This window comes from Bactrocera latifrons, unplaced genomic scaffold (genome assembly GCF_001853355.1).
Source record: "Bactrocera latifrons isolate USDA-ARS-PBARC rearing strain unplaced genomic scaffold, ASM185335v1 scaffold_421, whole genome shotgun sequence".
In the NCBI taxonomy this organism is placed as follows: Eukaryota; Metazoa; Arthropoda; class Insecta; order Diptera; family Tephritidae; genus Bactrocera; species Bactrocera latifrons.
Window position 1 is genome coordinate 23,387 of NW_017537070.1, and position 14,442 is coordinate 37,828.

The following is a 14,442-nucleotide window of genomic DNA, read 5'->3' on the forward strand; positions in this document are numbered from 1 at the left end:
TCAAGGCCAGAGTTGGGGTTGAAGAGGCAATCCGATCTCAAAACAAAAAGTTGCATTGGWATCGGGAAGTACTAAGGCAACTTTTCCGCACTATTAGAAATCCCGAATCGAAAAAAGTYCGGAATCGACCCACCCTATTGTAGACAACACATTACTATATAAAACTAAAATCATTGAAGTCCGAAATTTAAAAAGCATAACGTTGTGTATAAAGTTACCTTTATCTTTATAAATGTGAAATTGAAAGATCATCTAGAGGAATTTGAAAAATATGAATTAATCCGAATTATCAAAAAGTATGTCCCATATATTAACACCAGATATACATGAGTACATACCGATTTACATTTCAAAAATGTTTCCGACACCGACAATAAAAAAGATTTTATTCTATACGGTTCAGGAGGTATTTTAGTTTTCATGGCAGCAGATGGAAAACTAAGCTGAGTAAAGCATTAATTATGCAACGTGAAAAGAATAAGCATAGTACAAACCCCACTCATCTGAAACCAATTTTATCACTAGTTTTGAGGGTTTTCACTAGTTTATTCACCACTTTTGTCTGGCAGAGTATCTTATGGTTAATTTATATACAAAATTTTCCTCACTTTTCTTTATACTATACTTATTCACTTTTGTTACTTATTCAATTTATTTATATTTTTTTCAATTTGTTTGAAAAGTTTGAAATCTGCGTACGCAGATTAACCCGAGGCGATTGCGTTGGAATCTGTAATTTTTTTGAACATAAGGGGTAACCATTATATTTATATTAAAGTTAAATTCTTGGCCATTATATTCAATTATACATATAAAAAACTTTTAAATTTGACAACAAAAATGGTGCTTACTACCTTCTGCAATGTACGAATGTGCCAAAACCGTGACGATCCATCGTCATAGCTAAAGTCGTTGTCTAGTCAACTTTCGGTGTATATAATCTCTGCATCTATATAAATGAAGATATAAATTTAGGTTACACCGGAACAATAGGCCAAATTCTAAGGCATCTTAACATCCCGTCAGTTGAGTTTATTTCACATTTGTCGGTATTATGGCAAGAAATCTCAATAAAATTATTAGTGCTTTCAAAGAGAAATCAAAATTGCTCAAGTTTGTTTTGGACTATATACATACTGATTAAATTAAAGAATTTATGATATGTGCTTATAATAATATTTTAACACTTCCGGAATGTACGAACGTGTCAAAACAGTCCGATGGCTAAATATTGGTAAGAATTGTACGCGTGCTTTAGATATCTACAGCCATCGTCATAGCAAAATTCGTTGTGTAGTAAACATTCGGTGTATATAATCTCTGCATCTATATAAATTAAGATGTAAATTTAAGTTGTACATATTAAAAGTGGAGTTTATCAAGCAATCACACGTAGAGATGGGCTGCCGACAAAGCAATTGTATTCTACTATCATTACTTTTATTTCTTGCGTTCAAAAGAGTTGCTAACTTCGAAAGCAAATGGTAGAGTATTTATAAACAAAATTTCGAAAAATAAATAAGACAAAACCTCTTATGTATTTGTTCTCAAATAGTTTTTATATTTATTGTTTTCAGTCCTTTCGAAATCTATCAGCAATATGGAGCGGATCCCGGGGTCTACGTGTCCTCATCCGCAGCGGCAGCATTTGCAGAAGTAGGTGTGAGGAATCCTGTGGTTAACAAGAATTACGATATTAGTCATCTGGCCAGAACCATTGTCCCCAAATTGAATGATGTTATTTTTAGTTCCAAAATATCCGATAAATTTCGATGCATTTTGCCGCCCTTAGATTGTGCAAGTGATTCAAAAAACTTTTTATATAGAACATTTGACGGCTCGTGTAATAACTTTCAAAATTCGGGCTACGGAATGGCAACTTCTAGGTATGTACTTTTAACTTTTTTCCCTTAGATATTATGAAATTATCATCCGAAATTACGAAAAAAATCTGGCAAAGATTGTGCTCTTCATATTAAGGTACCGCATCCTGAATCACGATTTTCCATACAAATAAGAAAGGAATGCAGTGATTTTAACGATTTAGAAAAAAGGTCTATTTTATATTTTTCACAAAATAATGCTTCCAAATCGAAGAAAGTATCCTTTGCCGCAAAACATATCGCTTTTATGGTGTTATGAGCACTATGATTATTACATGTTCATTAAATGTAATACTTTCTTATTTCCTCAACTTTCATTAGACCTGGTTGCGAATATAATTTAATAATTTCCCTTCGATTCGAACTTTTTTTGTTTTTCTGGAAATATCTTTTTTCATGTTGCATTGATTGAAGGCTTTTCTGGTCCATAATATCAAATAGTTCAATCAGTTTTTTTGGAAAAGAAGTTGGCTTTTTATTTGAGCTAAATATAAAAATGGTGACTAATAAAAATCCTCAATTGTATAACATAAAAAAAGTTGAATGTTTTCAATACGTCCAACTATGTTAGTATAAAATTTCTTTTTAACGCATTTTTTTTCTGGATAGTTTTTTCAATGAATTTATGAAATAGAAACAAAAAAAAATCAAAAAACGGGTATTTTAAAGTTTTGAGGTATTATTTCTTGAAAAAATATAAGACATTGTAAAAATTAGGTTTAAGATTGAACTTTGCCCTAGAATGAGTTTTGAACGAGTTGGCTTTGCAAAAAATCATATTTGGTCGTTTTTGAAGATCGTTAAATTCTACAAGAACAATTTTCATTCACACAATACAATAATTTGTTCAAATATATTAATAWCTAAACTAATTAAGAAAATATTCACGTGTTATTTACATGGTGAGTCGAAAATGATAACACCACTTACGCATATTAACAGCTCAAAATAAGAATATAAAATATGTATATATATATGTATACATACATAGATATGTAAATATATTAAGTATTCAGTTGTTGAAAGTACTACACCCATGATACATGCCATTAAACATAAATTTCGCCGTTCCAAATGATTAAATTATATTAGGTGGTGTTTTGATCATGAATCCATAAATGAATTTTGGAAAAAACATTTAGAAGTACACAACTGTTATTATTATTATTGTTATATATTATTAAATCTATGTTTGGTCAATATGTGATAGTTCGCATCGTTGTGGTGAAGAGTTATCCATCTTCGGGTGTTGGTATTACTCTTTTTTTGAAACTGACAAACAAATGGTTGTATACCACTTATAATTTAGGGTTTTAAGCTGTGGTATAGAAAAACTCGATGTTGGATCACACATTGAACAAATCTTCAAGCACTATTGAATATATGTTGGTCTAATTAATGTCTAAGTTGTCTCAAACTCACAATAGGTCACATGACGATCTTGCGATTTCAATCTGCGCACTGCATATTTTGAATGTAATTCCATCTTTTACGCACAATATTAACTTACAGATAACGATCAAATACATACAAAGGATAACTTTGGATACGAAATTGGGTAGAAATTACTACAAAATTTTTGATTGGTTGGCTTAGTTAAATCACGCATTTGAGCTTTGTATTTTATTAATCGTCAAGATTTAAAAAAAAAAAGGAATTTAGGTTTTTACGTTTCACGTCATCGAATAGTACGAATTTAATATTAACGCGATAGTTCTTTTTTTCTTAGTTATATTTCTAATTTAGATTATTATTAATAATAATCGGAGATTAGGGAAACGAAAAAACAGCATAAACTTGGTAGTAATAGAGAAAGCGATTAAAACATCGTAAAATACAAATTTTCAGTACTAAAAAAAGTTTAAAATATTTAAATAATGCTCATTGGAAAATTATGTGATATAAATTCTTAATCTACTATCTTATATTCAAATTTATGTTTATTTTAAATGTGAATTAATATTTAAATCTGATATTGGTTTAAGGTGGTACTGATTAACACGATCTTATTTAAAACTTTGTGTAGTTGAATGCCGAATTAAAAAGGCTTCTGCAATACGTAAAGTTTAATATTGATTTTATGCGATAAAAAGGTGAATTCTAAATTAAGTCTGCATCACTTCGAAAAAAATTAAATTATTTAAATTCCAAATTGAAATGAAGTATTCATTTAATATTCTATGTATGTTCATTCTCTTTAAATTTTCTGCAGATACAAGCGAATGTTGGCGCCAAAATACAGTGACGGTGTTTATTCTCCAACAGCTTCAGTAACAGGCGCACCGTTACCTAACGCACGGCTATTATCATTGGGTTTATACGGCGAAACTTCCTTACCGGATGACTTTCGAACGATGGCATTTCTTCAATGGGGTCAGTTGGTGGCGCACGATATGACAAGCTTTCTTAAAGCGAACATTACAGGTAACTATCATTCAAATGAGCATGATCTTTAAAATGTAAGTAAATTTTTATGTAATTAAGTATATTATTTACGCGATTTTCAGGGGACTGTTGCTTACAACCGGAAAACAATTCTTGTTACCCAATTTTTCTTTATCCCCATGGTCCAATTACTCAGAGTACGTCTAAAAAATGTTGGCATTTTGAAAGAAGTGCTTCAGATGCGGATACTACATGCCACGAAAGTGGGTCGCCTTATTCAGAAAAAATAACAACGACTTCAGCTTATTTGGATCTATCATTTCTTTACGGCAACTCTAAGAGTGAAAACAAAAAATTTCGTCTTTTTAAAAGTGGTTTAATGAAAACTAGTTTAGTGAACAATCGCGATTGGCTACCATTATCAATTAATCCCGAAACTGACTGCGGAAAAGACATTTACCAATGCTTTATTCTGCCCGATATGCGAAACCAATTTATACCTACAATCACAGTGTTACATACGATCATTTTGCGCGAGCACAATCGAATTGCAAAAATTTTGGAACGTTTTAACCCTCAATACTCTGATGAACGACTCTTCAACGAAGCAAGGAAGATAAATATTGCACAGTATCAGAAAATTACATTTTACGATTGGTTGCCGCTACTTATCGGGACATCGTATGCCTATAATACACACTTAATACACCACACGACGAATTATGAATATGTGGACGATTATGCACCAACGGTTAATGCTGCGCCTTATGCAGAATTTGCCGCGGCTGCTTTCAGATATTCACACAATCAAATACCTGGATGGTTTTCGTATGTATTTATATAATCATTTTAGTTAATTTGATTATTAATTATTTGCATAATGTTTTAAATACTTAATAGATTAGTCTCATCAAGACGAAATTTCAATCGAACTTTGCGATTAAGTAATCATTTTGATCGTCCCGAGAATTTGAATTTGATATGGGATAGTGATAACTTTGATTCACTTATCAGAGGTTTATCTACACAACTCCAAAAACGTCCGGACAGTAATATAGATAAAGAGGTATATTAATGTAATAAATTAAATATTATATTTACGACTCTTTTTCGCATAATTTATGAAAAGAGCTTTTTGACATATTTTATGCGACTTTGATTAAATTACTTAATTTTCATTCTTCTGAAATATGTCGTCCGAAGTATATAATATTTGTTAAGCCTACATAAAAATTCATATCGTATCCATAAAGTACTCTTTYCTTCGATATGGACTACAAACACACTTATATCGTATATACTACTTGTATATATTGAATCATAATAAWTAACTTAAGTATTCATAAGCTTAATATGTCAAATCTATATCATTATGAAGTGTAATGAGTTTGTTTGTTTTTTCGTCTACTACTATAATATTACGATTTTGTTTATAATTTTATAAATCTTCATTTATTTTTCAAAATCTTAGTCGTCCGCTTCAAAATAAGCCTCCTTTTGCCACAATACACTTCTGACAACGTTTTTCTAATCCTCGTAACAGTTGTTAAAGTCAATTTCCGAAATAGTGTTAATTGTTGACAGTTTGGACRGTAGGAAGGAATTCTGTGTGCACCTTGATAACCGAAGACAACTGTCAACATAACCTTGATTTTTAACCTCCTTTGACGCTATTTTTTCGGCTTCGGCGCACTTTTGCCACGATATTCAGCCGATTTATTGTATGTTTCCGGGTCGTAAGCATAGATCCAAATTCTACACGACGCTGTTTTTCGAAAAAAACGGATAGTTTTAGAACCAATTATGCTTTCAGTTTTCTTTATCTTATAAAATGGATTTCACTGATCATACTAATATTTCAACTATGCCGGTAAGATCTCTGACTGTTAATCGTCGATTCGCAAGCACCAATTCCATGATTTTATTGACCTGTTGATTWTCAGTTGCTGTTGACGACCRTCCTCGACGTGATTGGTCGTCAAARCGTTCTCGACTCTCTGTGAATAGTTTGTACCAATCAAAAACCCTTACTCTTGACAAACAATTATCACCGAAGGCCTTTTGCAACATTTTAAGATTTCGGCACCAGAAATTTGATTTCGCATAYCAAATTTAATGGAACTTCTTTGTTAAATAAATTACCTCATAGTAAAATCGTCGAATGCACTTTTTGTACTACAGAAAGACAAGAGCATACTAAATTTGGAGGCCTAAAATTATTAACTTTTACTGATTTATCTTCCTATTACATATAAAACAGATAAAACATTACTTTGACCGCAAAAGCTTTGAAGAATACGGCACTGACTTGAARGCAATTGATATACAGCGTGGACGAGACTATGGATTACCATCTTATAATGATATGCGTGTATATTGTGGTCTTCCTCGTGCATACGACTGGGCCGGATTTTCAAATGAAATATCACCACAAGTGAGTAGAAATATTAAGACAGTAAATATAAGTGTATATACTATATACCATATATGTTTATTACAGAATAAGTGGTTTGTCAAAAAAATAAGGAAAATTTTAAATTAAAATTTCCCGGGTTTCAATTGTCAAATCTGTCTACCCTAAACGGGGTATCTTAAGTTGGACTATGATGTTTATAATACCCAAAAAGAAAACTWCAGATTTTCACCAAGAAGCTTTTTGATGTGGCAAGATAAATTTAAGAAGTTTAGCATGGATTATCTCCTTAGATAATGATGCAAACTCCAACGAAATTGCTTAGTTCTGCCATACGATCGGGATTGTAAGGAAAACTCATTCATTTCATTTAATGAGATATCTTTACGAAATTTTGGGTTATTGTCTAGGGCAATATTATCTTCGAAGAAATTTATGCTAGTATGGAGTCTTTAGTATGAGTGAATGGTATTATAGCTTTGTTAAGGTTTGTGAAGTAAACGTTTTTTTCTTTTTTAATAGTCTTACCACATGTTGCTGCARAGTATAATAGTTTTGTATACTTATGGTTGTACATACCACCTAAAACTAAGCGACATAGATATAGAGTTATGCATATATAAATGATTCGAATGATGAGACAAGTTGAAATCGGGGTCACTGACTGTCCGTTCGTCCCTGCAAGCTGTGGGTTGAGTAMAAAGTGATGAAACTTGGTATGGGTATATAATACCCAACGATTACCTTCCTCCCATCCAACCAACGCGAGGGACGCGATCCGCAAACGAGCGGAATTAGCCGAGTCATAAAAGTCAAGAGTTTTAAACGTTGCGATCTTGAGCTGCTCAGCTACAGAACAAAAATGTCAACAGCCGAAATTAAGAMTTAGATTAAAGTTTTTTAATGTTACTTGTTAAGAGTAGATAAAATAATTTTTTTAATGGTAAAGAGTGAGTCTGTTAGATCAAATGTGCTGGAATRAGAATTGAAATCGTGACATATATGGCAGAATGGTTCGTTTAACTCGAAAYTTCTTCTAAAAAATTTTAAAAGTAAAGGTCTAAACTACCTGGTAGAGCGAACGGGAATTTTAAAATTAATATCAGATAAGAGAGATGGGCTATAGACTGACCATTCATGAGTTTTACAAGAAATATTATACCAAGCATTTCCCTACGACTAGCGAGTGTRCGGAGATTTATAAGTTTTAAACGGTTAGTGTAAGRGGGAAAATTTAAACTCAAATCCCAATGCCAATGATTTAAGGCAAACAGTAAAAATTTTTTTGAACGAACTCTATTTTCTCAGAGTGAACTTGATAACAAGGGTTCCATACCATGAAAATYATACTCTAATATAGGCCTCACCAAAGATGTAGAAAGAATTTTTGTGGTAAGCGGATCTCTAAATTCTTTAGACCAACGTTTAACAAAAGAGCACCTTTAGCTTTAAAAACCATGGAAGATGTGTGAAGATTAAAATTGAGTTTGGGGTCCATAGTTACTCCCAAGTCAACAAAACTGTATACTTGCTCCAACCTAAAGTTTTGTTTTACGTATGAAGAAGGGTCTACAGATCTACGTGAAAAGCACATCGTTTTACATTTTTTAAGGTTCAATGGCATGTCATTTCTAACACACCAAGAAACTAGGTTGTTTAAGTCTGATTGCAACTGACATCTTTCGCTATTCGAGGTGAATGATTTAAAAAGTTTTACATCGTCAGCATACAATAAAACTTTTGAAAACTTAACAACAGATGATATGTCATTAATAAAAAACAAGAACAGAATTGGTCCAAGATGGCTACCTTGAGGAAGGAACATTGATTATGTCGGAAAGAGTATCGTTAAATATGACTTGTTGAAATATTGGTTGAAAATCAAGAAGATCAAGTTTATTCAAAAGAATTGAATAGTTTACTTTATCAAAAGCTTTACTAAAATTTGTGTAGGAGTAACATCAGTATTCTTATTCTCCCTAAAGCCCGTTGATACATGTGATACAAATTCAAGCAAATTAGTTATTGTAGATTTCCCTTTACGAAAACCGTGCGGAGAACAAGAAATTAGTGGAGAGATCCGGAAGGTTATGTCGTCTGTTAWAATTGCTTCAAAAAGTTTAGGTATTGCAGACAACTTTGCTATTCTCCTATAGTTTTCAATAGATTACCTAAATCCACTCTTATGTAAAGGAATCATAAATGACTTTTTCCATATGGATAGAAATAAGCCTTGCATAAGAGATGAATTAAATAGTTTGGTTAGGGGTTGGTATATATATTTGGYATATTTCTTAAGAAAGCACGAGGGAATCATATCTGGGCCATAATTGTATGATTGTTCTAATATATTTAACTGATGTAAGACGTCTGCTTCGGAAATGGCAGGTGCATTAATGACAGAAATCGCACATAACTTGTCCTTATGCGGAACATTTTTTGGAGATTTTGGAGAGTAATTGGACCTAAAGAATTCACCGAACGTATTACAAATTCTGTGATTGTCATTGAACATACTAGACTTATATTTCATAGCGGACGGAAAATTAGAAATTTTGCGTTTGGGGTTGACGAAACCATGGAACAATTTTGGATTACGTATAATATTATTTTTTACTTTATTTATATAATTATTATAACATATTTTGTTAAGCTCAGCAAATTGTCGACGCAATTTAGAATATTTTAAATAGTCAGCAACTAAACCCGAAAACCATAAATTAGAACTCATTTTACACACTTCGGAACATATTTTTCAAATAAGTTTAAAATAGTTTCATTAAAGGGGGAAGCACTAAATTCAATATTGCCACTGTAATCTGGCCATGTTACTTTAGAAAGTTCGTAATTAATCTTCTTAAAATTAGCTTTCGCAAAGTTGAACCGTAAACAAAGGTCTTGTGTATTATTATGAGCAAAGTTGGCTATGGTTTCGATGTTAATTTCCAAAGCAGGATGATACGAGTCCTCTGGCCGAACCAAAGGATCACATCGGACAACAGAGAACATTGAAGCGTTATCGACATAGACTAGATCTAAGAACTTACCAAACTCGTTCGAAATTATATTAATTTGGTTAAGACCCAACTCCGACATTTTATCTAAGAACTCGTTAAAACATAAGCGAGTACTAATAGGAATGGTGTAATCATCAATAGATTTCCATGATTCCATGAAATCTCCCAAAACAATCATAGAATCAGCATTATTAGCCATTGAGAAAACATTATTTATTAATGAAGCATGCTGCATATATACAGATATGTTCGAGTGAGGCGGTATATAAGATAAAGTTAAGTAGATATAGCCACTATTAGCTCAAATACGAATACATTTAAATTCTCTGAAGTCTGGATGCGAAACATCGACTTCTTCAGATGAAATTGAAGAATGAACAGCAAAAAAGACACCACCTCCTTTCTTGTTCAGCCGGTCAARTGTAAAGATTTCAAATTCGCTATTGAATATTTCACTATCAAAAATGTGGGGCTTTAACCAAATTTCTGTGAAAGCAATGATTTTAAAATTATAATTGACGCTATTTAAATACAGATCGGAAACTTTTGTATTAAAACCTCTTACATTTTGATAATAAATCTTCTTCTTCTTGATTGGCGTAGTCACCGCTTACGCGATTTTAGCCGAGTTAACAACAGCGCGCCAGTCGTTTCTTCTTTTCGCTACGTGGCGCCAGAACTTTTCTCTCGAAAACTCGCAACGTCGACTCATCCGTTGTTGACATCGTCCAAGCCTCTGCACCATATAGCAGGGCGGGAATTATGATTGACTTATAGAGTTTGATTTTTGTTTGTCGAGAGAGGACTTTGCTTCTCAATTGCCTACTCAGTCCGAAGTAGCACCTGTTGGCAAGAGTTATTCTGCGTTGGATTTCTAGGCTGACATTGTTGGTGGTGTTTACGCTGGTTCCAAGATAGACGAAATTATCTACAACTTCAAAGTTATGACTGTTAACAGTGACGTGAGTGCCAAGTCGCGAGTGCGACGACTGTTTGTTTGATGACAGGAGATATTTCGTCTTGCCCTCGTTCACTGCCAGACCCATTGTAACGGCGCGGGTGTTGAGGCCGATGATATCAATATCATTGGCATGTGCTAGCAGCTGTACACTCTTATAGAAGATGGTACCTTCTCTATTTAGTTCTCCAGCTCGAACAATTTTCTCCAGAAGCAGGTTGAAAAAGTCGCACGATAAGGAATCGTGATAATAAATACTCAGCGAATTATTGCTAATCAGTTTTTTGTATCAAATAGCACAAAAAAATTACGATTTCGTAGATGGGTGTAATTGGTCCCCTGCCACGCCCACAAAATGTCATTAACCGAAAACCTATAAAGCCATGACTAAGCATTAAGCAGTAGCGAGGGGCATGTGTGGGCAAAATATTTTCAAAAAGTGGACATGGCCCCGTCCTCTAATAAGTTTAATATATACAGTTTCTCCATCGCATAATCGGACAATAGTTTGTCTGACATTAATGTGCTCCAAACACAAAAAATTAGAATGTGTTGGTTTAATACTCCTTAGCGTATTTCAACCTTTTGTTTTTATTCTGAAGGCTAATATAAGTATTTTGTTGGAACTCTACCATGGTAATCGCATTGGTGTAACGTATTTCGAACAGTATTTAGACAAGCGTATTTTCCACTTCGAGTTTTCAAAGAAATTTTCAGTTTATTTTCCATTTTGTAAGGATCTTTTGTGACTTACTTTATTATATACAGCTCTTCTCGCACAGATAATATTTTGCCCTGACCTTCTCTGCTTCTATTGGCCAATCTGAACTCACCACAGAATGTCTTGATCACATCATCGACTGTGGAAATACTTCTTCCTACTAATTCAGCGATTTCACGGTTGGTATTACCTTCACCATTAAATTTCACTATTAGTTGCCTTATTTCGACTAAAGTTTGATTTTGATTATCAAACAAACTCTTGTCTGAATATGCGATGGAGCCATGGTATATCTCATAAACTACTAAAGATATACAGACTTCAACAGTGTGAAATTGGATGAAATCGGATTATAACCTCGCTTACTCTTTATATAATGATATATCTTCGGAGCAGTTCTGGACAAAATATACAACAAAATACGTTAATGAATCTGCACATCGCTCGTGGTTTATTTCTGGATTTGATTTACCCCATTATGGTAATTTTGCTTAGTAACATTTCCTTTCAAAGATCAAAATGGTCCTTTATAAAGATATTGTCTTCTTCGACCATTTTGATTCTTTTTTGGCGATATTCCAGGCGAACAGGGAAGTCTAGTATCTTTAACTGGATTGTTATTTGAAATTTGTATGGAAACAAGTTTAAGTCATCATGACTTATCCATTGTAATGACTGCCTGCAACTCCGATAAGTGGAAAGCCGAATAAAAAAAAAGAAGTCGACTACTCACACAGAAAAAAGTTATTGCAGTTAAGTTTTGTAGAGATTAAAAGTGTTGCGAAGAAGGAGTGGAAGTGTTTTCTTTCTGATTGAATTTTGAATTGAATTTTTTTATTACTATTATTTCTTTCAGAAAATTATGTTTATTCAAAAGATGTATGCCTCTCCAGATGATGTAGATTTGTCTATTGGTGGTTCCTTGGAATCACATGCACCTGAATCTATTCTTGGGCCCACATTTCGGTGCATAATCGGACGTCAATTTGTCAATGTTCGGACGGGTGATCGTTTCTTTTTTGAACGTTACCAACCTCTTAGTGGATTTTCGAAAGGTTTGTTGCGCTTTTCTATAATTAATACCTTGTACATATACATAAGCCAATATATGCATTTATGTGAATCATGCCCGTAAAACGGCGCTATTCGAAAAAAACAAGCATTACGAATCACCCATCAACTAAGCTGTAATAGATATAGTAAATAMATAAGTTTATTTGCAATTTTTTCATTATTTTTTATTTATTTCATAGATCAATTGGCTGAAATCCGTAAAGCAAGCTTAGCTCAATTATTTTGCAACAATGCCGACTTTTTGCAAGATATTCAAACTAATGCTTTTATTTTTCCTAATATTAGGTGAATATATAAAATTGGAAAAATAAATAAATAAAATATTACACTTATTTTTTATTAATTTTACAGAAATAATTTGAGAAATTGTAAAAGTCTCCCTCAAGTGGATTTATCAAAATGGAAATCACCTGTACAGCAAAAAACTAACTCAAATTAAGAAAATGTTTTATATATGTACATAGTATGTATATTTTAATATCGCAAATAATGTTAAAAATTATATAATATGTATATATGTAACTACATTAGATTTTGCGCTTGCAGAAAAATGTATAATGACGTTGAGTATAACACGAATGCTAACAATTTCAAAAATGTGTAACATACGAGGATTATATTACTCTAATCTTATAACTTTTATATTATTTTAATAAAAAATTTAATTTATAACTCATTTATAAAAAAATATGAGTGACTAGTGTTAAATTTTGTAGGTAATGGAAATTTTTCGGAAAGTTATTCAGTTCAGAGCATTAAAATCACGACTTTAATCTAAACTTATATAAATTTTTATATAACTTCGTATAGCAAAGTAAACCAACAATGACAAACGACAAGATTCCGCCAAGTTTTTGCCGTTCATTTTTCGTCTTAGCTTATAACTATTAATAGTATTATGTGTAAATTTAATTAATTTTTTTTTTATTGTATGAGATACTAAAATAARAATACCGACACCTCATATTTGGTGATATTTGTTTTACTTAAAATAGGAACATTTGAGAAGGAAAGAGTTGAACAACAATACATTAAAACTGTTTGAAGCACATTTATATACTAGTGTACCCAGCCCGCTCCCCCGAGCTAGATTTTGCTTTTCTGTTTGAATACTCGGGCAAGGAGATCAGGTCAGTGATGTATTTTCAAGTTGGATTGCACGTGAAAGTAATGAAGAGATCCGATCGTCCGTACTTGCGCACATAAGTCATAGCATTTTGGGCGTACTCATTTATATGTTACTTTCAATTTTCACTTTTTTTGGTGTTTTGTCTGCTTTTTTCACAACCTTATAATCATTTGTCGGTATCTGGTCTAGAGCTGTTTTGAATAAACCTATGAGGCTGTTGTGTTCATGAAACATAGACGATTTCTCGTCTTACTTCAGTACTGATTGCCCAACGCCGATCAGCTTCTGCAGCTGCTTCATTACCGGTGAAATAAATTTGTAGAAACTTGGTATCTTCATCTTGAACTGGGACCAATGATCCAAATATGTGGTAAATTTGACCTTGCACTTTAAAAGTGGGCATGTAACCGCCATTGTTCATTACGATGGTTGCTAGAAAGAATGTCATCTGGAAATATGAATTATACTTTCGGATGTTTTGAAAAAAATGTTTGGAAGTTGAAGTGCGTTTAGATATATAACCAAGAAATGAGTGAATGGTGACAAAACAACTTTACCGTTCGAACAGCACATTACAGGGGATTCTTTAGCGAACTTGAAAGCACGACAGTCTGTACAATCCTTGTTCATTGCACCGATCACTACGTCCTTGTGATTTCTGTAATCATCATCCTTATTGTAGTTGAACGCCGCAAGATTTAAATCTATTTTTTTTCGTAATTGAGCTATTTGGTTACGATTGGCATCAAGTCTTTGCGTAGGTTTTTGGATTGTCTTGCTAGCTCGCGATGAAGGTTTTTTTTCACTTCCTGTTGAAGTCATGATTCATGCTCTTCTTCTGTATTTCTTCTTGTAGATATTC

The 14,442-nt window shown here is 32.8% G+C and overlaps 1 protein-coding gene across 1 annotated transcript; it reads left to right on the top strand.

Moving 5' to 3' along the window:
* Positions 1–1,171: 1,171 nt before the first annotated feature.
* On the top strand, positions 1,172–12,914 carry LOC108972775 (peroxidase). The gene is made up of 9 exons (XM_018939555.1): positions 1,172–1,484; positions 1,578–1,886; positions 4,096–4,307; positions 4,391–5,096; positions 5,169–5,334; positions 6,529–6,702; positions 12,234–12,432; positions 12,631–12,736; positions 12,803–12,914. The coding sequence occupies exons 1-9, from the start codon at positions 1,399–1,401 to the stop codon at positions 12,888–12,890; spliced, it is 2,046 nt and encodes a 681-aa protein (XP_018795100.1). The 5' UTR covers positions 1,172–1,398; the 3' UTR covers positions 12,891–12,914.
* The last annotated feature ends 1,528 nt before the right edge of the window (positions 12,915–14,442 follow it).